This window comes from Solanum lycopersicum, chromosome 1 (genome assembly GCF_036512215.1).
Source record: "Solanum lycopersicum chromosome 1, SLM_r2.1".
Taxonomy (NCBI): domain Eukaryota; kingdom Viridiplantae; phylum Streptophyta; class Magnoliopsida; order Solanales; family Solanaceae; genus Solanum; species Solanum lycopersicum.
The window spans coordinates 89,747,272-89,774,536 of record NC_090800.1 but is presented as its reverse complement, the minus strand read 5'-3'; the positions used below and the strand labels follow the sequence as shown (position 1 = coordinate 89,774,536).

At 28.8% G+C, this 27,265-nt stretch overlaps 5 protein-coding genes and 1 long non-coding RNA gene across 6 annotated transcripts; 2 read left to right on the top strand and 4 right to left on the bottom strand.

The window, feature by feature from the left end:
* Nucleotides 1-1,952: 1,952 nt before the first annotated feature.
* LOC101268439 (uncharacterized) lies at nt 1,953-3,566 on the bottom strand. Its single transcript, XR_739176.4, has 3 exons — nt 3,155-3,566; nt 2,373-2,487; nt 1,953-2,298 (listed from the first exon to the last, which is right to left on the bottom strand). It is a non-coding gene; the product is annotated as an uncharacterized lncRNA (long non-coding RNA).
* Nucleotides 3,567-8,512: 4,946 nt separating this feature from the next.
* LOC101245298 (calmodulin) lies at nt 8,513-9,639 on the bottom strand. Its single transcript, XM_004230589.5, has 4 exons — nt 9,208-9,639; nt 8,974-9,131; nt 8,820-8,897; nt 8,513-8,744 (listed from the first exon to the last, which is right to left on the bottom strand). Exons 1-4 carry the CDS (start codon nt 9,281-9,283, stop codon nt 8,613-8,615), a joined length of 444 nt encoding a protein of 147 aa, XP_004230637.1. The 5' UTR covers nt 9,284-9,639; the 3' UTR covers nt 8,513-8,612.
* Nucleotides 9,640-13,903: 4,264 nt separating this feature from the next.
* On the bottom strand, nt 13,904-16,095 carry LOC101268519 (RING-H2 finger protein ATL54-like). Its single transcript, XM_004230582.5, has 2 exons — nt 14,752-16,095; nt 13,904-14,567 (listed from the first exon to the last, which is right to left on the bottom strand). Exons 1-2 carry the CDS (start codon nt 15,451-15,453, stop codon nt 14,211-14,213), a joined length of 1,059 nt encoding a protein of 352 aa, XP_004230630.3. The 5' UTR covers nt 15,454-16,095; the 3' UTR covers nt 13,904-14,210.
* LOC101265869 (uncharacterized) lies at nt 16,084-20,447 on the top strand. Its single transcript, XM_004230573.5, has 7 exons — nt 16,084-16,992; nt 17,536-17,613; nt 18,375-19,142; nt 19,223-19,291; nt 19,381-19,463; nt 19,890-20,092; nt 20,232-20,447. The coding sequence occupies exons 3-7, from the start codon at nt 18,940-18,942 to the stop codon at nt 20,310-20,312; spliced, it is 639 nt and encodes a 212-aa protein (XP_004230621.1). The 5' UTR covers nt 16,084-16,992; nt 17,536-17,613; nt 18,375-18,939; the 3' UTR covers nt 20,313-20,447.
* Nucleotides 17,507-18,181, bottom strand: LOC101268152 (RING-H2 finger protein ATL54-like). The gene has a single exon (XM_069295220.1). The coding sequence runs from the start codon at nt 18,179-18,181 to the stop codon at nt 17,507-17,509; it is 675 nt and encodes a 224-aa protein (XP_069151321.1).
* Nucleotides 20,448-25,354: 4,907 nt separating the features above from the next.
* Nucleotides 25,355-27,004, top strand: AT3 (protein). Its single transcript, NM_001279271.2, has one exon. The coding sequence runs from the start codon at nt 25,445-25,447 to the stop codon at nt 26,807-26,809; it is 1,365 nt and encodes a 454-aa protein (NP_001266200.1). The 5' UTR covers nt 25,355-25,444; the 3' UTR covers nt 26,810-27,004.
* The last annotated feature ends 261 nt before the right edge of the window (nt 27,005-27,265 follow it).

Here is a 27,265-nt window from a genome sequence, read left to right as displayed (position 1 = left end):
ATTAAAAAAAATTGATGACGTGGCCAATTATAATTCAGTCACGTCATGAATTTATTAATAAAAAAATAAATTTTTTCAATTTTTTTTCTTCAGATTTATTAAAAAAAAAGACTACGTGGCCGAATTATAATTGGCAACATGTCCAAAATGATTTTGCAAGACCGCCGTTAAAAATTAATGGCATGAATGAGTCTTTTCTTTAACGGTAACGACATAAATAAGCCAAATTTCTAACTGATGACATAAATAAACCTTTTCTAAAAATTCGATGGCATATTTAAGCCTTTTCCCTTCTTATATATAAGTATATTTTGCAACTTTACTGTGACAATGGTTTTAGAATGATGTCAACCAACGGTAAAACACACGATTTATCAAATACTTGAGTTGTAATGTTCAAATTGGATTAGACTAATTTAATGTTTAAAAATAAATTCAGAAATCACATAAGTTGTTATTCTTCTCATATTTGATATTACTATGATAAAAAGTTTATCTTAAAAAATTGATCAATTTCATGAAGTTCAACTCTCAAAAAAATAAAATATCTAAAAATAGTGAAATATCTAAGTATTTCCATAAGCTGCTGATACTTGTATCATCTAAGGATTTTTTTCTCTTTTTTTTTAATAAAAATAACACTAATTTCATATCAAATATCTCAAATCATGATATGGAATCATCAACTAATTTCATATCATGCATGCTTTTTGGAAAAATATAGAATCATGAGATGAAATCGACATGAAATCGCATGTCCAAACGCTGATTCCATTTCACGACACTGGCGTACAGCACATACTGTCAAAAGTGTCCAATTGGACACCCCTTGTCAGAAAAAAATTAGCTCATATACAAATAAAATGATATACAAAATAATTAAATAACATATTTTGAACTTATCATAACAAGTTGATATTTCTGGACACCCCTTAAAATTTTTTTAGCTCTACTATTATCTCACGATATCATATCGTAATATAATATCATAACGAAACGCCTACTTAATTATTTCCTATGGGCCAGTTGATATGTTTATTGTAAAAATTATGTAAATCACATAGTGTAAAACATAAATTACCTTCTATCCCTACTTTTTTTCAATTTACAAAAAATCCCTTATTTTTAAGAAGTTTCTGATACATAATAAAACAGTCGGATACATTCTATATTATGCTATTTTATCCGTTTGTTGAGTGATTTGGGGGATTAAAAACTGAAATTTGAATTAATTCCTACTTTTAATATGCTACAGTTATTAATCCCATAAAAAAAGCATTAACTTGTGTGTTTCAAGATCAGTTTTATCCAATATAAAAACTCTAAATTAAATTATAATTTTTCATTAGTGATCTTCCCTTTTTTTTGGCAGACTAATTCCTTTTTTTTGTTAAACACTATTTAAATTTTATATTATATTTATATATCAAATACTTTATTTTATAATCTTTGTTCAAACTTACTTTAATCAATATTAATTGCGGATATTTCACCCAAATTATTGTCAGTTCTAATTTAATTTAATTTAGTAATATAGTATCATGTGTGTAGATACTTAAAAAAATTTCATATTTTGAAGGACAAATAATTGTTCGTAATATATATAAATCATAGTACTGAATATATCTTATTTGTACAAAAGATATTAATTTTTTTTTAAAAAAAAACTGGCATGTATCTAGTGTAACAACTAGAATCACTGTTTGTGATATTATATATTTTGATATTTCATGTATCATATACAAAATATAATTACGTATATAATTTTCTTTTTTTTGTATCATGCAATATATTTACGTATATATAATAAGTGTTTTTTTATGACAATAATTACATTAATGTAATTATTATTATAGTTTTGATACAATAATGACATTCATGTCCCAATAACAGTATACATAATTCCTGAATTCATAACGGTAATAAAAATAAAATTAAAGTAATAGAATAAATAATTTTAAAAATCAAAACACTTTCATAATTTAACAATATGTGTTGTTATGTTAATAAATACTTCAAACATCTTGTTCAACTCCAGAAAATAAAAAAAAGTCAAACATTGAAAACTAACTAGCCTACATTAACAATTTCATCTTCAGATGATGGGTTTAATACATTCTTCATTCTTGAAGGGTCATCACTGTTGCTAACATATCCAGCATTCATCTTGTCGAGACCATACTTCAATAAAAGAATCGCATATCTTTTGCGAAGATAGCTACTCTTAAAACTATTACATGACATGTTGATTTTGTCACTCAGAATTCTGCATATACAACTACGAATAGTCCGCAATCACTACAAAAACAATAAGAATAATTATAAGGATGAATAGATACAAAAAATAAAATAAAATAATAAACAATACTCACAGGCTATCACTTATTTGTTGCATGTTGTCTTGAGCAAACTCCACATTAAACGAATGTTGTGGACCCAAAAGTTCTCCAGTTTTCTTGTCTTTATATGCATCCAATGCTGCCCAATCTGTTCTAACAACATATCATAAGTCAGTCAAAATGATACTTAACAGACACTTTATAGCCTAACATGATACAAAAAATGCAAAGTTGTACTTGATACATAAAGGTAACTACAATTATAAGTCTGTCTATTTGATACTAACATGATACAAAAAATGCAAAGTTGTTAATATGATACATAAAATGCAAAAATAAACTTGATACATAATTCTAACAACATATCATACGTCAGTCAAAATGATACTTAACAGACACTTTATAGCCTAACATGATACAAAAAATGCAAAGTTGTACTTGATACATAAGTGTAACTACAGTTATAAGTCTGTCTACTTGATACTAACATGATACAAAAAATGCAAAGTTGTACTTGATACATACGTGTAACTATAGTTATAAGTCTGTCTACTTGATACTTTATATAAACGACAAACTTTAACATGATACATGAAACATAAATTGTGCTTGATACATAATTGTAACAACACAATGCAAACCAATTATGCAAGCTCTTAGACTTGTTTTCAACCAATTTCGGATCTTCAAAAATATAGATTTGTTTAGAGTTTGAAGTGATTATTTGGGTAATCCCAATACTAAATGACAGATGATCCATGAAATATTAGAAAAATAGAAGAATGAAAAGAGAGAATCGAAGAAGAACACAATACCTTTCAAGAATATTGGACGAAAATGGCGGACAGAGTAGACGAAATTGGCGATTTGATTTTTTAAGGCGGACAGAGTAGACAAAAATGGCGGACAGATTAGACGAAGACGGACGGACGGAGAGCACAATTTTGATTTTCAAAGGCTGACAAAGTAGACAAAAATGGCGGACAGATTAGACGAAGGCTGACGGATGGAGAGCACAAATTTTGATTTTCAAAATTGAGAAGATGAACCGTTGAGAAATTGACGCATTAATTTTGGGAGTGGTGTAAATGGGTTCTTTATTTGGGGAAAATAAAGAGTAAAATTAGGGATAAGATTTAATTGGTTAGGATTTATTAGGATTCTAATTTAATAATGTATCTGTTAAATTAGATTTATTAAAAAATAGAGATTTTAGTATTTTTTAAAAAAATAAGGGAAATATGGAGAATATGTAAACTTAAGTTGTATATTCACGTAATTAATCCATAATTTGACATTTTTCATTTGCATCTTTTTAACGTGGAAATGATTGTTGCTCTTTATTTATGATTTTTGTTTATTTCTTGCAATATTTTTGCGTTTCTCGTGAATATAATTTTGGATCTTTCTACGTCTTATTAATAATTTATTTAAAATATAATATAATATGCTTACGTTTTGGACAAAATCTTAATCCCAATCAAACAACTAATATTATACTTCAACAATTTATTTTATTTTAATCTAATAAGAGGTAAAGTCATCTTTCAAATTATGTTCTTTATTTGAAGTCAGGTTGCAAGGCCGTAATTAGCCAAATAGAAGAAAACTATAAGCTTAAAAAAAAGTGTAAATTAGGTATATAGCATATTATGTAGTCATATTCTCAAGTTATGGCATAAGAGTTTGATTTTCATTCTATAACATTTAATATATCAACTTATAGCATTTCTTTAAATTAAAATATTGTAAATATTTATTCTAAATAGGATGAAAAATAAAATTAAAAAATGAATAATTAAAATTGGATAATTTCCTTGAATGTAGTAACTGTTATTAACTGGTAACAAAATGTGCACCTTTTAAGGGATTTTAAAATATATTAATTATAGATATGCACCTTAATTATCTCAATCCGTTTTTAATGGTAATTATTTTTGATTTTTTATTCTTAAAAAATTGTATTATGTCATCTTTCTTTCCATAAACGTGTATCATTTTTTTTCCAGAAATTGAACTATATTCATATGTTCGAATTCTGTCATATTTTATGGGGTTTTTTTTTTTTGGAAAAACAATTAAAATTGAAAGTTGAAAAAGTTTAGATTTGATTTGATGGAGAAATTGTGTCAATTTTAATTAAACATGGTGGCAAATGGAATTCATCAGGTTAGTTTTTATTAATATTTTATTAATATGTCGTATTTTTTCCCCATGTTATATTGCATATGTTAAATTGCATGTTATATTGCATATGTTAAATTCCCATGTTATATTGCATATGTTCTGCTTTTTATAGGCTCAAGAATTTCAAAGATGCTTATGCCATTCCTGTCGAGCCTATCCCGTGCGAGAGTACATGGGATATACCAAGTTATATTTCAGATCCTAAATTGATGCCGCTAGTAATATAATTAATATCCCGTTCTGTTTGTATTTGAAAGTGTATAGTATTCATGCAAAACAAATTTGTGGAATAATTTAACATTACTATGTACTATATGTCAAATTTTAATATGACATTCATAATTCATATGATTTTCATACATGATTCATACAGTGTTCATATATGTTAAAGTGAGACATATTTTTAGTAATAATCAGTAGTAATTTATATAAAACCATCAGAGTAGTCATAATAAAAAAACTCGAAAAATACATAAATTGTTCATAAGTTAAAAAAAAACAAGTCATTCAAATAAATGTACATTGTGCCATGAAGATTTCTACTTCCTGATACAGAATTTTGGAGTAGAATAATTGGTGGTGTCCATAACTTGTTCTTTATGAGTTCGAGGTCCACCCTTCTTGCTAGCAACGGTTCCTGTAACTTCACTTTCACTGATTGTGCCTTCATCATTCTTTGATTTTCCATAATGTCAAAGTCATCCCTAACATTTTCATTCCCCATTATAAATAAGTTTCTCAACAATTGACATTGGATTTTAATGTGATGCAAATTATAAAAAAATTCAAAAGGTGTTTCATCTAGGAATTGTTGAAACTTATCTTGACCTAAAAAGGTCAACAAATCCGCAAACACATTCATGTTAATACATGAAGACAAATGTGTTTATGTCTTCTTCTCCTAAAAAATTGTAAAAATTAAATACATTAATCATACACATAGTCATACACATGTAATACTAAACTAATACAGTGAATCATACACAATTCAAACAAACTTACAACATAATATTGAAAAATAAATAATTCATACACATAGTATACAAAACATAATGCAGTAAATCATACACAATTCAAACAAACTTACAAAATAATATTGAAAAATACTTAATTCATACACATAGTATACAAAACATAATACAATGTAATCATACACATTTCAAACAAACTTACAACATTCTTTCATACACAATATATTCAACACCAAAATATACAAATCAAAACATAAAGTATACACAATTCATACACATTTTATATACCGTTAATCATACAGTGAATCATACAAAATTCATACAGTGAATCATACACAATTCATACAGTTAATCATACACAATTCATACAGTGAATCATACATAAAAAATACATGTTTCAGCAATTGATATTGTAATATGAAGAGATCTGTAATTTCATACAGTGAATCATGCACAATTCATACATTATTTATTTACACAAAATTTATATTTTAACTATTTTATACCCAAATAACAGAAAATAAAAATAACAGAACATAAATTTTTTTAAAAAAATTAACTTTTACTAACCTTTGAACTTTTTTTGGGTTTAACTGTTTCTTCTTCTTATTCTTGTAAATGTGAAGTTACGATTTCAGATGCTCTTGGTTTTTTGAATTTTGATTTTATCAACTCTTCCACAAAATCAGATTCAGAATTTGATGACTCCTCAATTTCTTTTCCTTTCCTCTTCTTTCTTCTTTCTTTCGTCCTTTTCTTAGATTCATCTAAAATTTTCTTTTCTTTCCCTTTTCTCTTCTTCTCGTTTTCCTTTGGATGTTTTTTTTTCTATTGTTGATTTCCCTGATCTAGATTTAACTTTAACAGATGAAGGTTGAGATTGTGTTTCTGATAAAATTTTGAATGATGGAGCATGAAAATCGTCTGAGCTTGCTTCTTCATTCAATCTTCTACTTTTTCTCGGGGTTTCGTTGCCTCTTTTCAACATTGTACGGTTTGTTTATCGCAAGAGTTGAAGATTTTAGTGCTAAAAATGAAGATTTGAATGCAAATATTTGAGAATTCTTGAAGAAGACTGTTAAGAGAGAAGTGCTTTTGAGAGAAAATTTGGTGAAAATAAATTAGGCGTGCGAATTTTGGTGAAAAGTTTTGATAGGCGTGCAGAGGTAATGATTTTGAAAAAGAGTTGGGGAAGAACAAAAATTTGGGGAATATAATTTTATTTTTTTTAGATAACGTTTTACAGTTTTAATAAAAAACTGTAATTGTTTTAGAGATAAAATCCCTATTACTTTGTAGTTATCTTAAAAAAGGTAACTATATAATATTTAATTTTAATTACATTAATTAAGAGTTTGTTTAAAAAAGGTAACTTAAAATAATAAATTTAATTAATTACATTGGTTTAAATAAGGTAATTGAATTATTTAAATAAGTTAATTATTATTATAAAAAATTAATGAGAATAATATATTATTTCTTGATATGCTATAACTTGATAATAATATGCTATAAGTAGTTTATTATTAAAAAGTTTGTTTATAACTTGATATTTAACATCTTAAATGTGTGTGTAGTGTTATTTTTATATATTTTAATACAAAAATTAATCCACAAGTTTATATTTTGGTAAAACAACTCCTCATTTATATCTACTAATAATTTATTTTATATGTAAATAAAATTTATAATCACATCATTACTTTTTAAAATTTATTATTCTCACGGACATAAAAGTCACTATAACTCACATCAATCGATTGCTAAAGTGATGAAATATTTATGGATTATAAACATGAAAATATAGTTGCGAATGATATTGATCAACAAATGGCTCAAAGTAATAATGTTGGTTCGCCTTTTCAGCCACATGATCGAGAAATACAAGTTCAACTTGAGGAAATTGTTCGTACTATGTGAAAGAATAATATTAAAAACTAGTAAACTACAATTTATGTTCAATTTTTTTATTAAATTAAAGCTGGATGAAACAATTACTTAAATGGAGAACAAATATTTTTGTAATAATTTATTATGTGATTTTATAATTTTTATTTGACAAAATTGAATAAACAATTGGGCTATTTTAATAATTTTACAACTAATGGAATTTTTATGTTTATGAAAAAAATATACAACATAAAAAATTCATATCGTATGTCCAAACAAAACTTAAATTTCATCTTATAATTCTGTATCCGAATATTATATTATGATTTCATATCATGATATCATATTACATAACCAAACAGGCACTTAAAGTTGCTCATATAAACAAATAAATAACACGTTATTCATATGGCAATTATGTCAAATGATGTTATTTGCCTTCCCGTTCAAACGTCCTTGTTTCGCCAGTATGACAAAACGGAAATTAAAGTACATAGATCAATATAACATTAGATTTTTTATGGGAATTTAAATTTTGTCAAAACTTAAAGTATATTTATTTTTAATATTAAGAAAGGCAAGTATCTGCAAATATATATTACTGGTCTTGGCTTGAGTGACTGAATTCAGATTTGTTACTATTAAAATTAATAATCTCTAATCTGAACATCACGAAGAAAGAGTTACAATCATTTACACATTAAAAAGGCAATTTGAGAAGTGTCAAATAAAGAAATTAAGGGCCCATATGAATTAACTAAGCTGTCCGCGTAAACAAATAAACACGTTGATGAAGTACCGTTTGCTTATCAGCCACTATTTATTCATTCGATCTACGTCAAATTCATGAATTTAGACAAAAATTCGTCATAACTTTTTCATAAATTTTATATTTGTATTAAAAAAATAAATTTTTTAACGCATTTTAACTTGTGAACTTTTAAATAATTTGATTTAAAACCTCAAGATTTCTAATCTTGACTCCGCCTCTACCTTAATAATTATGTCAAATAGTAGTATTTGGCTTTCGGTTCAAACGTGAAACGTCTTTGTTTTGACAGTTATAAAAAAAGAAATAAAAAAGAGGACGAAAAGGAAATTAAAGTACATAAATTAAGACCAATATTTCTTTCAAGAGGTTTATTTATATATTTAATACTCATTAAACGGTAGAAATTAAATTGAGCTGTTTAATTATCTCTAAGTAAATTAATAAAAAAAGGGACTAAATAATCATGATTTTAACAAATTCTTCATAGCTTACGAGTCCATCTCCATCAAGATCTGCCTCTCTAATCATCTGTTGGGCTTCTTCCTCTGTCAATCTTTCCCCCAAATTCATCATCACATTTCTTAACTACATTCGCACAATTTATTTTTAGTATAGCGAATAAATAAAAATAAACAGAGGAAGTACCTAATTAAAACAAACCTCATTAGCAGAAATAAATCCATCTTGATCGCGATCAAATACTTTGAATGCTTCTTTTAGCTCCTCCGTTACATTGTCCTGTACACAATATATAAGTGCATGAGTTTAACTTCATTACATCGATCGATTGTCTAGTTGAGATGGTTAAATATACCTTGAGCTTTTTAGCCATGATATTCAAAAAATCTTCAAAATCAATAGTACCATCACCATCAGGATCCACTTCGTTCATCATTTCTTGCATCTCTTCCCTTGTTGGGTTTTCATGTAAAGATTGAATTACTGACGCAAGTTCCTCTATTCTTATTACTCCTTCATTTACAATATTCAAACTTTACTAAAAATATATTGTTAGTACAAAATAATTTTGTGAAATTAATCGACTTACCATCACAATCCTTGTCGATAACCCAAAAGGCTTGACGAAACTCGGAAATTTGGTCTTCTGTTAATGCATCAGCCATGCCTAAATCTTTGGTGCAAAATATGAATTCTTTTTGCCAGTAAATTAATAATTTTGTATGAGAATTTGTATAACTTGGAAATGAGAAATAAACAAAAGTTAGTGGTAGTTTTAAAAAGGGTGTGGATACGACATTTTCCACGAAATTAAATTGTGCAAAGTCAGACACACGCCGATGAAGGGGGGAAAAAAATAAAAAAATTCTATTCAACTTTCAAGAGTTGAAGCTTCCTTTAATATTATGGACTCCAAAATTTCTTTAGTCAATAGTTGAATATAATTAAACTGCAAAGAACACCATCAAAAACTTGACACTTTGCATTTTCTTTTGGAGCAAATTTGAGTGTCCTTACTTTCATTCTTGTCAATTGAACCTTGACTTTTTTTAAAAACTTGTTTGACTTCGATAATTTTGATGGGATAATGCACAAGTACCTCCTTGACCTATGTCTGAAATCTCAAAGACACACTTATACTATACTAAGGTTCTATTATCCCCTGAACTAATTTATTAATAATTTTTTATCCTTTTTCGACCTACGTGGCATTATCTTGTGGGTCCAACGCTGATTGACTTTTTTTTTTTAAGCTAGTGCCACATAGGTCGAAAAGAGGTAGAAAATTACTTGTAAAATAAGTTCAAGGGTAATAGAATCTTAGTATAGTATAAGTGTATCTCTAAAATTTCAAACATAGGTTGAAGGGGTATTTGTGCATTATCCCAATTTTGATTTTGATTGTGATAGCTATTTATTAGTAGTTATATGCTGAGTCTCCCACATTGGCTAAGGATAGGAATTGGTCTCTTTATACTTTTCAGACTTTCTTTAATTTTTAAGCTAGTTTTTTTAAGTTGAGTTAGAATTACAAAAAATAAAAATTATATCATTATGGAAGTGTTGGACTCTCCTACATCAGTTAAGGGAATTGGGAATTTGATTTCTTTTATATGACTTAGTATAAATCCTTACCTCGTAAATCAAGATTCATTTCATTATCATATTATAATTACTCACGAAATAAGAAAATATTTTATTTATTATTTTTTTCGGTCAAAGTATCGATTAGAAGTATGCCAAACACACATATTTATTATAGAAATAGAGTAGTCCGCTGGGAAATGATCGTCCACTTTTTGATTAAGTCATCCTCATGCACTTAATTAGGAAATATTCAAAGTTCCACATGCAATATCATTATCAATATTAACTTTCTCCCATTATAGTGAGAGTCAATATTTCCTTTTTTCTATTTGGAAATGCTAAAAGAAAAAAGTGCCTACAAAGATCATATAATATGAATTTAAACTTATTTTGTTTTTTCAATATTGTGAATTTGAATAGGTCTCGCCTTTTAATGGGACTTGTTGAGTTTGAAAAAAGAATTCGGTATATTTATTAAATATTATAAAATATATCATTAACGTTTTTTAATAAGTATATACTTACTCATCCACATTTATATACCCACTTATAGCAAACTTGAACTTTGCAAGAATATCAAATTCCTTCTCTTTTTTTTTTTTTTAAAAAAGAAAATAATACAAATAAAAAGAAAGAATAGTACTTATATGACTTTGACTGCGGAACTAGAACGCAAAACTAGGTAATCTTTTTAGAAATTTGAGTGTAAGTGACTAAATAATTAATTTAAATAAGGCATCAAATTAACTGCGTTGACTGACCTCCAAGAAACAATAAGGTGAGCAAAAGTGACCTTCAAAGTCTTACTACCCTTTTGAGATGATTACACTTGTTTCATTCTCATTATTGTTTATACACGACTTTTTTCTACTATTACATATTTGATTTTTTTATAGGTTTACTTGAGATAATTAAAAATAATCTTTTTATTTTGATAAGATAGGAATAAAGATGTATATGACTCTATTTTTCTCAAATTTATCTTATACAATTACATGAAATATGAAGTTGTTTTTTTTCATGAAATAATCCTTAATTTCTTTTTCATGGATGTTCATTCCCTGGAACCAAACTCAAATATTATTAATGATGTTGGTTTGCTTCGAATATGAATTGACACAATCATTAAATAAATGATTATTGATATTGTGATTTTATCATTTTACCCTTATTAAATAAAAATTTAAAATTTAAAAAAAAAATATTTTTTTAAAAATAATTAATTGATAGTAAATAGATAAAAAAATAATTCTTTCTTAATTTATCAAAATAAAAAAATTATTAAAAAAATGGAACAAGCAATTAGGGATGATGAAATTCTAAACAATATTTGATTAAATAGGGATATAAGACGAAAGTCTTACTAATTTGAAAAGTCAAAGTTTAGATTTGGACTTATCTAATTTGAAGTTAAGTTTTGCTAAAATCGATAATTCTAGATTCATTCAAATCTTCATAAATAAGGTTTGAATTTATTTTTTTTGACAATTTAAATTTCTTCCTGCGTGTCCAGAAATTTTAAAGATTATTATTATTTTTTGGTAGAAAAGGAAAATTATATTTATTTTTATTATAGAAGTTGCATCCATACAATGGGATTGGCCCTGGCGATATTACTTCTATGCAACGTAATTGTTCAAATCATGTAAACCAATAACAAAATAAATTACAATATGACGTATCAAATCTAATAAAAGAAATTTGTTCTCTTATCAAATGGCTAACAATTGTTCATCTGAATAACCTGCTGATATTCTAACTAAACTAAGAGTCTGAGTAGACATCAACATTTTCATCTTATATTCAAGCTAGAAATAAAAAACATTTTCGTATCACCAAACTTGAAGCTAAGGAGGCTATTAGAGGTTATAACAAAGAATTGCAAATAGTTGAGTGGAGATTGCTGTTAGTCATTAACTTGATTAATTACACGTGAAAGTTAGTTAGGCTGTTAAGAATATTTAAGAAGATCGCTTTCGCGTAAATAAGTCAATTAATACATATACATATATATATATATATAAAAGATGATCCATCTAAAGTTAGTTAGAGAATATGCAGTGTAAAATCATGTACATCTTTAAGGTGTTGATATGAAATAGAGATCTATCTTTCGACTATGATTCGATTCTAGTTATGTGATTAGGATTCAATTCTTAACATACAGTACTACTCCCTAATTTTCACGGGGTACTTGTATTATGATCTTCTTTTGTTATTTGCTTTTAATAATTAGGACTCGGTTGGATTATTATTATTTTTTTGCCGTTCATGCGATATTGGAGTTTGGAGTTAAAAGAGTAAAAAAAATTGTCAAAAATTTCAAAAGGGCATATCAATTTTTTTAAAATCAAATGACAAAATCGCTCAAGTAGTAGCGATTTTGTCCGCCGAAAAAAGCAAAATCACTGCAAGTGCAGCGATTTCTTAAATTTTTTAATTTTTTTTTAAACAAGTCGCTCCAAGAGGAGCAATTTTCAAACATTAATTTTTTTTAATCATTTTTTTTAGTAAGTCGATGCAAAGGCAACAATTACGTTTTTTTTTGCTTTATTTAAAAAGAAAAAAATTAAAATCAAATCGCTGATTTTAAAAAAATGTGATTTGATTTTAATTTTCTTTTTAAATAAAGCAAAAAAATATTAACGCTTTGCAGCTACTTATTAAAAAAATGATTAAATTTTTTTTTAATTTTGAAAATCGCTACTCTTGGAGCGACTTGTTCAAATTTTTTTTCTTCAGAAAAAAGTAAATTTAAGAAATCACTACTATTACGGCGATTTGGTTTTTCCGGCAAACAAAATTGCTACTTCGTGAGTTATTTTACTGTTTTGGTATTAATATATCTTTTTAAAATTTTTAATAATTTTTTTATCCTTTTAACTTCGAACTCTCCAGTATTGTGTTCTTGACTAAGAGAACAAAAGAAAAGAAAAAAGAAACATGACTTGATCAAAATTTCTAGAGAATCAATAGAAAATTGTAGAAATCAATAAGAGATCATTAGAAGATATACTGACTTTTGAGTAATTTATTTTCCTTCATACCTACTTAATATTGACAGGCCAAATTAATAGGTAGGTAGTAAAATAATGAAAAGTTATCAAGGTTTTATATTGATGGACAGACCTTTTAGCCTGATTTTTAAATTAATACGTAAAACTTAAATTGTCACAAATCTTAGCCGATCGCGATAATTCAGCTACAAAATCATGGTGTATCGCGATAATTAATTCTGGAAAATTTTTGTCTACACATTTTTTTTAAAACAATAATCCAAATCAACTCCATATTAGATATTTAACATTCTAATGTCAATCTATTTGATTTTTAATAGTTAAATTTATTTAGCCATTCAAAAAATCAATAAACCTAGTTTTTCTTGTTTAAAATCAAGCTCCATATTTTCAAAACCAAATAAACTCAAACCAACCACAAATGAAAAATTAACTTTCTACGGCGCGTATAAAGAAAATTAAGGAGGAGGAAGAGAATCACAAGTTTGCTTAACCAAACGAAAATTTCTTTTTCACAAAAATGATTGCTGCAAGATAACTTCAACCAAACCTGACTGGCAAAAAATATTTGAGAATCTATGGAGAAACGCAATGTGAACGAGTTAGTGTTCATTCAAAATAAAAGAAACACAAAACTTGTAAATCTGGAAGAAAAAACATAGTAAGAAGAAAAACACAAAATTTGCTAGACAAATGTAAGAGAAATTCTTTTTTCTCTTGCTGAATGCTGATCTCCATTTCTCATCAAACTTTTTATACTACACCACTCATTACAACTAATATTCAGTATCTCATACATAGATACAATTCTGTTTCTTATCATTTTTTTTTTGAAGTATTAGTTTTGATTTTCAATGGGAGGAGAGTGGGATAAGGGTAAGGGAAAGGGAAAACTCTCATCTTTATAAGAGTTGTTGAGACATTTCATATGTCTGATGGATTATCTAAGAAAAGGAGCTGGAATTAGGCGCTTTGCTGTAGCCAAGCTTCACCGAAGAAGAACAGCACTCTGGCTTCTTCTTATCATTTGATGTTCTTGCATTGCTCTGTCCAAACAAAGATTTTTCATTCGTGCTGACATCTCACAACTCTGTGATACTGAAGTACAAGTTAATGTTGAAGCTGTAGATAAAGATTCAAATGATGTTGATCTCCTTGACGCACTAAATTCACTTAACAGTACTCCTTCATTAGTACCATTCCCCACATCTTCCTTGGAATTTCCACTCATATCCATACTACGTAGTTCTAATGACTCGCCTTCGTTTTCCATGTCAAGAGATAATTCTGTGCCATTCTCTGAATTTCCCGAATGAGCTTCTTCTTCATGTCTCCGCCCTGAAATCTGCAAAACGGACATAATTATTTGTATTCATTCGTTCAAATAAGATAAATCACATACTTAAACACTGGGCTCAAAGGTGAGTAAGCTACACCTCGCTATCACATTCACTTACAAAACCAAATTGAATAAAATTAAATTTTCTCTACGACTTTTAAAGGAAATGATCATACGCTTTTAAGAATACCTGTTCAGGGAAAGATGGATCAGCAGCTGGGGCAATGACAATGCCGGCACGGCACGTGGGACAATTGGTATGTGATCTAAGCCAAGTGTCAATACAAGGTATGTGAAAAGCATGGTTACAGTTTGGCAAAATCCTAAGAGTTTCATCTTCTTGAAACTCACACAAGCAAACAGAGCAATCTGTTCCTTCAATTATTCCTTCCTCTGTTTTATACTTGCAAATCGTGATGGCACTGATGATTGATGGTTGAAGACCCACTGTTCTAATATACCATATAGGGTGATCCACCATAGGTCCATGAATATCTTCATCAACGATATCACCAAACTCTTCTTCTTCTTCTTCAACTGGTTCCTGCGGTCGTGACAAAATTCTTGCTTTGCGAATTCTGTAAACCACGAAGCAACAAAAAAGGAAGAAAGAAGTAGCCAAGACAGAAAACAGAATAATCAAGGACATAGAAATAATGGGTTTATGTGGAGACTGAGAAACAGGAACTTTGGGGGTGAAAAAGTTTGGTGGCAATGGTGGTTCGATTTCAGAAAACAGGGGAAAACTACAAATTGGGTAACAAATATACATACATGAAATTGGACAAATTGGAGAAAGATTCTCTTTTGGGTTACAATAATAACTGTTACAAGTTTTACCAGTAGAATTATCAAGTGATTCAAAGATGAGCTTTCGATCATGGAACACCATGGCTGCTACTGGTTGTTTACGTGAAGAAAACAGAGCATTTTTTTTTTGTTTGCAGCCTAGTTTGTAACGAAAGTGTAAGATGGATGAAAGACATTTGTCTTGTTATTTGACTTTTAGGAAGGCTAGTAATATTAGGCGGCTGATAATGGAGGACTGATTTACCTAAGTTGCCATTTTTTCCTGCTTGTCTCACCAAACCTCAACAGGTTTATGGCAAATTGGACATTTATTACCTGCTCTAATTAAGACCTTATAGGTAGAAAATCAAAGAGGCAACTTTATATTATAGTATAATATAATATATGGAGTTAAATTTTCCCATGGTATTATTGAATTTTATACATTGTAAAATTTACTCACTTGAATAATAATGTCAAAAAATACATTTTTAAATTTGCAATCCAATTCTAAAGTAAAATTTTGAAATAAGTAATCTTTTTAAAAGGATTGATTTTTATAGTCAAATAAAGTGTATAATTATCTTTTTTTTATGTGCCCTCACATATAATGATTTACAAAAATATTTTACTATAATATTTATATTAATTCATATTTAATATTACTTGAGTTTGATGTTTTTGAGTTAACAATCTTTTGAAAATAACTTCCATATCTACTTTAAACTCTGCATAGTAGGATTATACATAATTATACTCTACTACTACTTCCTGCTCCGGCTGTGAAGAAGTTCTTGAGTTTTTGTGAATGACGAAGGAACAAAATATGTAGACAGCAATTCCTAAGCCTGTAAACAGAATTATCAAGAAGATGGAGGCAGTGTCTTTTTGTGGAGACTGCGAAAGAGGAACTTCAGTTGTGAAATCTTTTGGTAGTTCAATGTCTGGAAAAAGACAAATATTCTGGCAAATATAAAAACAGGACACTGGACAAATTCTAGAATGATACACCTCTGGGTTGCAATAATAGCAGCCACATGTTTTGCCGGTGGAATTATCAAAGATCAGCTTTCGATCAATATGAAACGACATGGCTGCAGCTAATTGTTTAACAAGAGATGAGAAGAAACATACATGATACATATAGCTGCTGGCTTGTGACTTGTTTCAAATTTTGTGTCCAAGAGAATATGGAGCATCTTACATCATGGATCCTAACGAAATTATAACATGACAATGAATGCCCTTTATTTTTTCTTCTTCAATTCTGTGGTTCTTCTTATTGGACTTTTGTGAATTCTGTATATCAGACGGCTGAGTAAGACAGATTTACAAAAGCTGCCATTGTTTTTCCTCCTTGTTCTGCCCAATCTAAGCTGGCTCATGGCAAGTTGGACATTCATTGTTCCAAGAAATTAACTACTCATATGCATTGATAGTTTAAAGCTCTTGGCATCACAGTATTTTCAATGAAATATTGCACTATTTTTCATTCCAGAGTGTACAAGCTTCACTTTAACCAATGTCAGTTATCTGAGAAGCTGACTTTCTCACACGAGTCTTAAGTCCTGTTGTTACTGGGATCACACAACAGAAGATTGCGGATCAAAGATGTTCATAAGATTATCACACACTTCAAGAGGTATTCCTTGATTTATGTTTGAATAAAATTTGATATGTATGTTGTCTATTTCACATGCAAAGTTTATGGATTTTTTGCTTCCGCTGTTTAAGTACTTCTTCCATCATGAACTTTATTTCTCTCCTTCAGACTTCAGGAGCATTCACCACATCTTCCATTGAACTTACACTGATGCCCAAAGTACTTAGATCTCCTGAATCGTCTTTTTTTCGAATGTCAATCCTTAAGTCCGTGGTATTTTCTGCACGATTTTCCTGGTCAAGTCTCAGCGCTAATTATGCAATATAGAGATGACTAAGAAAATAAAGTGTACTTTGTCTATTAACTTAGTTTTTAGATAAAATAGTCACACATTTCATTAGTATGTTATAAAGTGGCAAAGACCCTGAGTTTGAATCTCATAGCTATCCATTATAAAAAAAAACATGGAAAAGAATTATGTCTGAATATAAGCTAAGAGGCATGTTCATGTTATAAAAGTAAATAAAAGTATGTTTCTCAACAATTTAGATGATCACGCGTTTTGCTCAATGAAAGCTGCAGTGTTGGGAATTTTGATGACAATGTCGGCACGGCACATGGGACAATTGATGTGTGATTCGAGCCAAGTGTCAATGCAAGGTATGTGAAAAGCATGGTTACAGTTTGGCAAAATCCTAAGAGTTTCGTCTTCTTGAAACTCACTCAAGCAAACAGAGCACTCTGTTCCTTGAATTAGCCCTTCACCTTTTTTATACTTGTGGATTGTGATGGCGCTTATTACTGATTGCTGAAGACCCACTGTTTGAATATCACTAAACTCTTCTTCTCCTCCTCCTCCTACTTGTTGCTCCGGTTGTGAAGAAGTTCTTGAGTTGCGGAATTTGTGAATGGCGTAGGCACATAATATGTAGATAGCAATGCCCAAGACTGAAATTAGAAGGATCAAGAGGATGGAAACAGTGTGTTTATTTGGAGAATGCGAAAGAGTAACTTTTGGTGTGAAATTTGGTGGTGTTGGTGGTGGTGATGATGGTGGTGAGGGTTCGAATTCTGGAAGCAGACAAATACGCGGGCAAGTATTAAAACATTGAAGCGGACAAACTATAGAATGATACACCTGTGGGTTGCAATAATAGCTGCTACAAGTTTTGCTGGTTGGATTAACAAGAGATTCAGAGATCAGCTTTCGATCAATATGGAAGGACATGACCGCAGTTAATTGTTTAAGGACGGATGAGAAATAACGTACATATAGCTGCCTTGTTTCAAATTTTGTGTGCAAGAGCTTACAGCCTAGTTCATACGCTACGATGAATGCCTTTTGTTTTTCTTTCTTTTTCTCCTAATTTTGTTTTAGTGTATGTGTTTCTTATTGTTGGACTTTTTTTTGAAGTTTTTAGTATATTGGACGGCTGATTAGGACTGAATCACAGAAGCTGCCGCTCAAATCTCAATGTAAGCTGGCTCATGACAAATTGAAAATTCATTTTTCCAAGTTAAGTGTCACCTTAGATGTATTTTTTAATTAAATTATTTACCATCACTGTACGCAGTTTCAATAAATGGTTGGTATCTTTAGTTCATGTTGCTGAGTATTGTAATACGATTTTACTTGTCCTGATTAGTTTTAACTGTTTTCAGAAGATTTAGGAGCAATACATTTGAATTTTTGCATAAGAATGTACTTGTAGCTTCGTCACATTTTTATTGAAGATAGGCACAATAACAATATGAGGAGTTACAATATTGGTTTTAGCTTACAAGGAACAGGTTACTTGTTAGCCAATTCTTAAAGTTACTTTTAGCTTGAAGTCACGTAAAATAAGCAATTTCTTTCATTTCTTGGCGTGTTAGGATCTTCTTTCTCGCATGCTATTAACTGTTCAAATAACAGCAATTCATTCCAACTTACGTATCTGATTTCTACTCTTTAATTCCTCGCGCTTCAATTTTAGTTGGTTAACCATGTCTGCAAATTCTTCATCTTCATACAAAATCCGGAGTCTTGTTACGTTGCTTCACCAGTACTATAGAGTTCGCTTTGATGCTACATCCTCTCAGTTACATGGCATAGTTCCAACAACTAGGATCACTTGTCGTGGTTCAGCAAGTCCAGGATTACGGTTTATCAGTTCAGGAGAGTATCGAATTCCCAATAAGAAGGATCGGTAACTAATTCTTCTCTACTCATTTTTTTGTTTAGAGATAAGCAGAAAATATAACCTTGGTTCTTGATTGCATCTGTAAGGGTAAAAAATGAAGCAAGCAAGGTTCCTCCGGTTGAGCCACCTCCTTCTAAGCCCAATTTATTTGTTTGGTATGCAATTATTAATTATTGTCATCTTTTTTTCCCTTTCCAATTATTGTGATTGATCATATGAATTTTGATCTAGTGTACTATTACAGGGCAAAATGTCTTTTGGGATCCATACTTTCAATATTCCTCCCATTTTGGAAGGAAAATTGGGATAGCATTCGAAGAATTGAAGGTATGATTTTTTCTAATTTAAATGAATATTGAATAGTCTTTTTAGACGAGTTAGATGTGAAATTAGGTGTTAGGTCTAAACTCACACCCTAAAAACTAGCTCAGAGGGATTGTGGATTATTCAATCCTTATAAGGAGTCCACCCATCTCATTAACAATCGATGTGAGATTTTTGTCATTTTTTAACACCAACATCGGGTGGATTCTGCTCTGATACCATGTGAAATTAGATTTTAGGTTTAACTCACAGCCTAAAAGCTAGCTCAAAGAGAGCAGAATTGCCCAACTCTTAAAAAGAGTTCACACAAAGATCTGCTCTGATACCATGTCATTCTTTAACAATAGATCACATACTTCAACACGTCTAACATAAATGCTACAAGAATAGGCTGAAGTGATAAAAAAATCTTCATTGATGTTTATTCAGGAAAGGTAGAGAAGGTGGCGGAAGAGGTGGAAGAAGCAGCGGAGGTAGTAGCGATGGTGGCGAATAAAACGGAAAATGTAATGGCAGTGGTTGCCGTTAAGCTGCCTGAAAATAGTTTACTCAAAGAAGCAGCTGTAGCAATTGAAAATGCATCTGCTGTGGTTGCTAAAGATGCTCAATTTACTTGTAATTTCATTCACAAGGTTTGCAAACCAAATTGTTTTGTATCTATATCTAATATAATATCATATGTCGTAAAAATCGTTGTCTTATTTTTTATTAATTATAATTATTTTCAGCTGGTTTAGTCTCTCTAATATGACAAATATAATGGGTTCACAGGTTGAAGATGTGAAGCAAGACTTGAAGGACTTGGAGAAAATGGTTGAACCTTTTACTGAAAAAGTGGAAGAACACAAATGAAGCAATAAAATAGTACTAGTAGTAAATGTACATATTTTTATTTATTTATATTTATTAGTGCCTCAAATATCATAAAAAAAGAGGCCTTATATGAGACAATTCAGAATAAAAGAGGTAAAACCTACTTTCATATCATGATCAACATTTGGATAAGCCATTATCATGATTTTATATTGCAAAATTTTAAAAAAACATGATTAAAAATTTTCAATTATTTAAAATATAAAATTTAACCCATAAGTTCATATTTTCTAAAAAGACAAAATTCTATTATTTTAAATTTTGTAAAAAAATAATTCATGTAAAGAGATTGTCCATTCCATATAATAAGAGTTATCTTTTTTTTAGTCTTTTATATATATATATATATATATATATATATATATATATATATATCACGATGACTAATAACTTAAATATTTAAATGTTATGACGAATTTTATTGACTCTCAAAATTAATAATTTTTGATTTAATTAATTATAAAAAAATTAAAATACAATTTTTGTTAGAACATCATGAAAAAAAAAATAAATTATTACAAATATTGTTGTACAACTTATTTTAGTATAGCCGACATATATAAATGAATGGGGAGTAATTAGCACAATAATTTAGAAGATAAAAATAAAAAATGGTGTTCTATTTGTACAATGTTGTCAACTTTTATTCTCTCGATCGTTTCGCAAATTTACTTAAATATAAAATAGAGAAAGTACAAAATATGCTAATAAGGAATATTTTCTTAGTTTAATATTATTTGCCCTCAATATTAGGATATCTAATAATATTTATCTATTTTATATAATTAATAGAAAAATTTTATACTTAGTTTATAATTATTTTTTATTAATTATAGTCATTTTTCTATTATATTTTTTTAAGGCATTATATTTATTATTTTCTCTGTCCTTAATTATTTGTCTACTGATACACTTATTATGAAAATAATTATTGACATAGTGAGATTACCATTTTACCTCTATTAATTATGAAGTGAATGAATTAAAATTTTAAGATTTTCAAAAAGTTCTACCGTTTTCAAAGTAATTAATTAAAGGATCATTTAATACAAAGATCAATAATGAAGGGATTAGTAATGCAGGGTTTATTAATACATGGATTGGTAATGCAGAGATTAGTAATACAGAGATTATTTTTATCAAGTGTTTGATTCATTGTTTCTTAACTAATTTTGTGTGTGGTTTACAAGTTTACAAAAAATATTCTTTCCAATTATACCCTAGAGTTATTATGAAATTTTCTATTTCATGTAATGGAGTCAAGGTAGATAATTAACGGATAATATTATTTTTTTATAACATTTTTAACTAAATAGGAAAAGAAAAATTTTATTGTCATATTTACTGTTTCCTCACTTAAATTATTTGAGACTAAATAATTGTCATCTTAATAAATTAGAGTTAATATCTCAAAAGGTCACACAACTATAATGATTTATAGAGAAAATTTATTGAACTTTATTTTGTATCAATAAATTTTAAAAATTCTTTATCATAAAATAAAAAATAAATAAAAAATAAATGTAGCAAAATAAATTAAATTATTTTTATACTCGAGATATTTGTGTGTGTGTGTGTGTGTATATATATATATATATATATATATATATATGCGCTCTTACTATACCCCTAAGTTAATTTTAAAAAAATTAATTAACAAAAAAGAAGAAGGACGGTTGTCTTCTTCCCTCTTTCTATCATATTATTCTTTCACCATTTTTATCTTCTTTTTTTTTACACGGGCACGCGCACCACACTTCCTCCACCTCTCTTTCTCTCACCCTCATTGTTCTTTCCTATTTTCCTCTTTTTTCTTATTCGATTTTCATCTCAAATATCTCGAAAAAGTTTCATTTACAATGATAAAAAAATATGAATAGATATTTTTGGGCAAAAGTCTGTTAATTTTTTTCAATTCTAATAAATTATTTCTAATGTATAAAAGATGGAGACAATGAGTGAAAATTTTTAATGCTATCGAAATGAAAGATAATACATATTTAGCTTGAATAGATAACAATGGTGTGTCATTGTATGTATTGATACCAATGAAAGAGAAGAAAGAGATGGAGCGACACCAACTCCAAAATGGATATTTTTGAAGGAGGAGGAAAGTGGGAAGGGTGGAGGCTTTAATAAAAAAATAGATTATTTTTTTTTAATTTTTTAAAATACTTTATGAATTAATTATATAGAGGTTTTAATAAAAATTAAATGTAATGCCACGTGTCATCTTATTATTGGTAATTAATGTGAATTCGCGTTTGAGATACACGCATTTTTATTTTTTAATTGATTGTCAATTTGTGTCAAATAGATATAAATTTTTGAAGGTGTAAATATTTAATAAGTACATTTCTTAGTTGAAGTGTTTAAGTGAAATATGACTTAGGCCATAAATTAAATTTTCGGTTTTATGAGATATTGGGAAAGGACACTTTATTTTTTAAATTTAAAGTATTGGGAAAGAACACATACTTGCATTAATAAGAGAAATTAAATTTTGGGTTTTTGAGGTAGTGGGAAGGGGGGCGTGCATCGGTGCTGTGATTCAATTTATATATTATTGATTTTTAAATACAGTAAACTGATAATATTTTTTTAATGTAATGGTTCAGTTTTTTGATTTATCCAATAATTATTTTTCATAAAATAAATATATAATAATTCACTTCTTTAACAATCTGATAAGATATAGTGAGATAAGCGAATTTAATATAAATATTTTGACATAGCAAAATAAAAAATATAATGAGAAATTGCATCAATAAGAGTAGATATAGTAAGTAAACTACAATAATATACTACAACTTACAATCAAAACACAATACAGAACTTTTGAGATGAAGTAGAAGTATTATGTCGTGTGAGGTATGTAGCACTCATTGTCGGCTTATCGAATAATCTAATATTATTATCGTCTTAATAGGTTATCGGCTTATCGAATAATTCAATACTAAAAATCAATATCAAATAGATAAGTCAATTGTAATTTTTTTTAAAAAGTGTTAAATGACTAAAAAATTAAAAAAACAATCATATTTTTTTCGTTTTAAAATAAACTAGTGTTTTTTTCTTTTTATAGTTAAAAAATATTAAAGAAAAAAAAATATTTCAAAAAATAAAATGTCAAAAAGATTTTTCCTTTTTTTTTATTTTATTATGTCATTATAAACCTGTTAATTTGATAATCCAATACTATTTTCTTTGATTCAATTTACTGTTGGATTCAAGTTTTGGACAATCTAATCGGGAAAGAAGACATCATTGGAAAGAAAAAGGATAAAAGTGACAAAAAACAAAAATTAAACTAGTACCTTCTTTTATATATTTCATATTTTTATTTAACACACCATTATTAAATAATTACTGTTGGATTCAAGTTTTGGACAGATGCTTTGCAATCTGTGATGTATATCGAGGGTAAGGCATAGCCACCCCTTTTCTGTTTTACCTCACCAGGTTCCATCTTGATTTAAAAATAATTAATTTTTCTTAAATATTTAATAATGTAACTAATACTTATTAAACTTATTTTAGCATAATTTAGTACTTTTAAATTTTGATTATTTTTATTAAGACTTTACAATATTTATTTTATATAATAATTTTATTATCATTTTTTACTGAATATTTTTGTGTCATCAATACTCATTTAATATTTTTGTGTTATTTTTTTAAGAAACATTAGATAATTGTATGTAAGTTGGAACAAAAGAAATATTTAAACCACAAGTTAATCATATGTTTGTATGTAAGGTTTACCCATAAAAAATCTAAAAATCTGGAAAAATTTAAAGTTTATTAGTTTGGTTTTGATTTGTAAATTTAAAAATTCAATACAATAATTTGATTTGGTATTTGAAAAACTCAAACCAATCAGAGATTGAAAAATTCAAAACTCTGAACTTTATTTGTTTGATTTGACTCATAAATATAAAAATCTTTACAAATAATTTAATTTAATATTTAAAAAATCTAAATCAACCCGATCATATGTCCTTGGTGTCAGATAGAGTTAACACAACGTAACACATGATAATTGAAGCCCTAAATTAATTGTTTAATCCAATTTCCGTGCCATGTTTATTAAATAAATAAACTTAAGGCTTGAAAAGTTGCATAAACATGTGGGCAGTCTGTAGAGTTGACTAATGGCCTGCCAGGCATATGAATTGGAATTATCTTTGAGATCTTGATCTTTAAAAAATATTCCAGAGTTTATGGAGTACTTTGAAATATTTTTTAGGATAATTTTATACTACTTTATATAGGCATGAACTAGAGTTTAGGATTGAATAATTTTTAAAATTTTTAATTTGAGTTGAACACAATTTGTACAGTCTCAACTCGAATTGAATGCACCTTGTAGAGTCTCATAAAATTTCAATATCTACAAATAAACTTGATTTATTTTTAAAGTTAAATTAGAACACATTAATTCGATATTTTAAACAAAAAACATTTAAAAACTATACAAAAAGTACTATAAATTGTGATATTTTGCATATTAGTATGATGAAAAAATTACTCAATCGAATCCACCCGTATATATGTCGAATATGAAAGTAATGAGACATTTAAGGTTAAATATTTAACATATTTTTGGGAGTATAAGTGTTATTTTCTGGTCACGTCGTTTTAATCCAATGATTTATTAGAAAAAAGTTTTTGAATAAAATCATGAAAGATAAGAGTTAGAAAGAGTATGTTGTGTTGTTTGTTATGTACAAATGATAAATTGAAGATTATTTAACTTACATAGAAAGAATTATAGTAATTAGTAGTATTAAATTAATTTGAAGCCGGATATGTTGCAGATTATGAGGGATAGTGTGAACGTGATTTTACATAATCAAAAGAGAATATTGTGTGAGATTTTCACAATCTTATTTGATAGGATGAAGAAAGTGCAACACATGACCTAAATTGTTTACTTAAATTTTTTATTTTCCATGTGTTATGATGGAGTAGTACTTAATAAATACTAATCAGATGGATGAGTATTAAACTAATAAAGATTAAAAAGTTGGGGAATTCTCTATATATATAGTACAAAGTTGAAAGAGAGAATTAAAGTTATTATAGTATCTGTCATCAACCAAATCTAAATGGTAATGGCGAAGTTAGATATTGAAATTCAGACAAGGAAAATATTGAAACCCTCAGCTCCTACACCAGATAATCTTCGGAGACTGAAGATTTCCTTGTTTGATCAGCTGGCTCGTTCTGCATATGTATCAATCGTCTTCAACTACTTGCCGAGCAGCAGTTCATCATATGATGATGATAAGCTTGAAAAATCATTGGCGGAGACGCTAACCAAGTTTTACCCTTTTGCTGGAAGATTAGCAAAAGATGATCCATTCTCCATCGACTGCAATGATGAAGGTGTTGAATATGTTCGAACCAAAGTCAATGCAGACGATCTTGCTCAATTTCTGGGTAAAGACGATGATGATATTGAGTCGTCTTTGATTGATCTTCTTCCAATAAAAGATGTTGAGCTATCATCGCCATCAAGTCCGTTATTTGGTGTCCAAGTGAACGTATTTAATAATGGAGGAGTAAGCATAGGGATACAAATTTCACATTTCCTAGCTGATGCTTTCACTTTAGCTACATTTGTAAATGAATGGGCGCACACTAACACGTTGTCGTCGATGCCTCAAGATAATAATGACCTCCACAAGTTTGGTGACTTATCATCCCTGTTTCCACCAAAAATGCTACAGTTGCCATCCTTTGATCCCAACACTAGTAGTACTACTACCACTGTCCCTAGCTATAAGAATGTGACAAAGAGGTTTGTCTTTGATGCTTCGGCAATAGAAAGCCTCAAAAAAACAATCAAAGATGATTCAAGTATGATGAGGAAGCCTACAAGACTGGTGGTCGTTATGTCCTTATTATGGAAGGTTCTGGCACGCATATCTTCCGCCAAAAATGGAAATTCAAGGGACTCGTGTTTCGGATTTGTTATTAGTTTCAGGGGGAAAGTGTCATGTATTCCGTCTACAGAACATGTTCTAGGGACTTTTTCAATACCAGAAATTGCTAATATGGAGGGCGATGTGGCAAGAAAGGATGAGTTGAATGGTTTCGTAAAGTTGGTAGGGAATAGAATAGGGGAGACATTTGCAGCCATTGATAAGGCGTCAAAAGTTGATGATATTTACTCTCTAACTCTTAACAATCAGATAAAAGTTATTGAAAAATTTGTACAAAGAGACAAGATGGACTTTTATGGCACCACTAGTTGGTGCAAATTACCTTGGTATGAAACTGACTTTGGTTGGGGAAAACCATTCTGGGTGACCCCTGTTTCCTTCCGTATTTATGAACAAACTACTCTGATGGACACAAAAGATGGTGATGGAATAGAAATAATTGTTACTATGAAGGAAAATGACATGACTGAATTTGAGAGAGACCCTCACATTTTGTCCTCCACTTCCAAACTAACCTTTGGATAAAATGTCGCAATATTTCTTGTTTTCTATTGCTTTGCTTGTTTTCTTCATTCATCACAAGCCAATGTTATCTTTTATGTATGTAGCTCCTGGAGCTTGGGATCCTATTAAATAAAAATATTTCTTGTCTTAGCTTGTTAGTCTAACAGACGATTAACAAATAGAAAGCACGAAAGTAGGGAGTGGTTCCTAATCCAGTCCTTTAGTTCCTAATAGTTACATGTGTTTGTTAGAATAAGTAGAGCAAGGAACACACCTCTCAGCATTAGCGTAGATGAAATCATTAACAAATTTTGTTCAAGGAGACGCCATACACATTTATCCGACTACTTTGCTTGGGGAAATTTAACCCAATGCAGCTAGCTTTGGCACAACATTTGAAGTAATCAGTCTGGCGTTTCATGCATAAGAATGACGTGAGTGAATTCGCAAAAAAAAAATATTTTTATTCTACTCTTA

Bases quoted from the DNA above. Each gene is read 5' to 3' on its own strand.
- AT3 (NM_001279271.2), top strand. From the start codon at position 25,445: ATGGTAATGGCGAAGTTAGATATTGAAATTCAGACAAGGAAAATATTG.
- LOC101245298 (XM_004230589.5), bottom strand. From the start codon at position 9,283: ATGGCTGATGCATTAACAGAAGACCAAATTTCCGAGTTTCGTCAAGCC. The intron at 9,132-9,207 runs GTAAGTCGATTA...TTGTAAATGAAG, and splicing joins TATCGACAAGGATTGTGATG to GAGTAATAAGAATAGAGGAA. The intron at 8,745-8,819 runs GTTTGTTTTAAT...GTGCGAATGTAG, and splicing joins GATTTATTTCTGCTAATGAG to TTAAGAAATGTGATGATGAA.
- LOC101268152 (XM_069295220.1), bottom strand. From the start codon at position 18,181: ATGTCCTTCCATATTGATCGAAAGCTGATCTCTGAATCTCTTGTTAAT.
- LOC101268519 (XM_004230582.5), bottom strand. From the start codon at position 15,453: ATGGTGTTCCATGATCGAAAGCTCATCTTTGAATCACTTGATAATTCT. The intron at 14,568-14,751 runs GTATTCTTAAAA...TCCGTTTTGCAG, and splicing joins ATCCATCTTTCCCTGAACAG to ATTTCAGGGCGGAGACATGA.
- LOC101265869 (XM_004230573.5), top strand. From the start codon at position 18,940: ATGTCTGCAAATTCTTCATCTTCATACAAAATCCGGAGTCTTGTTACG. The intron at 19,292-19,380 runs GTATGCAATTAT...GTACTATTACAG, and splicing joins AAGCCCAATTTATTTGTTTG to GGCAAAATGTCTTTTGGGAT. The intron at 20,093-20,231 runs GTTTGCAAACCA...ATGGGTTCACAG, and splicing joins CTTGTAATTTCATTCACAAG to GTTGAAGATGTGAAGCAAGA.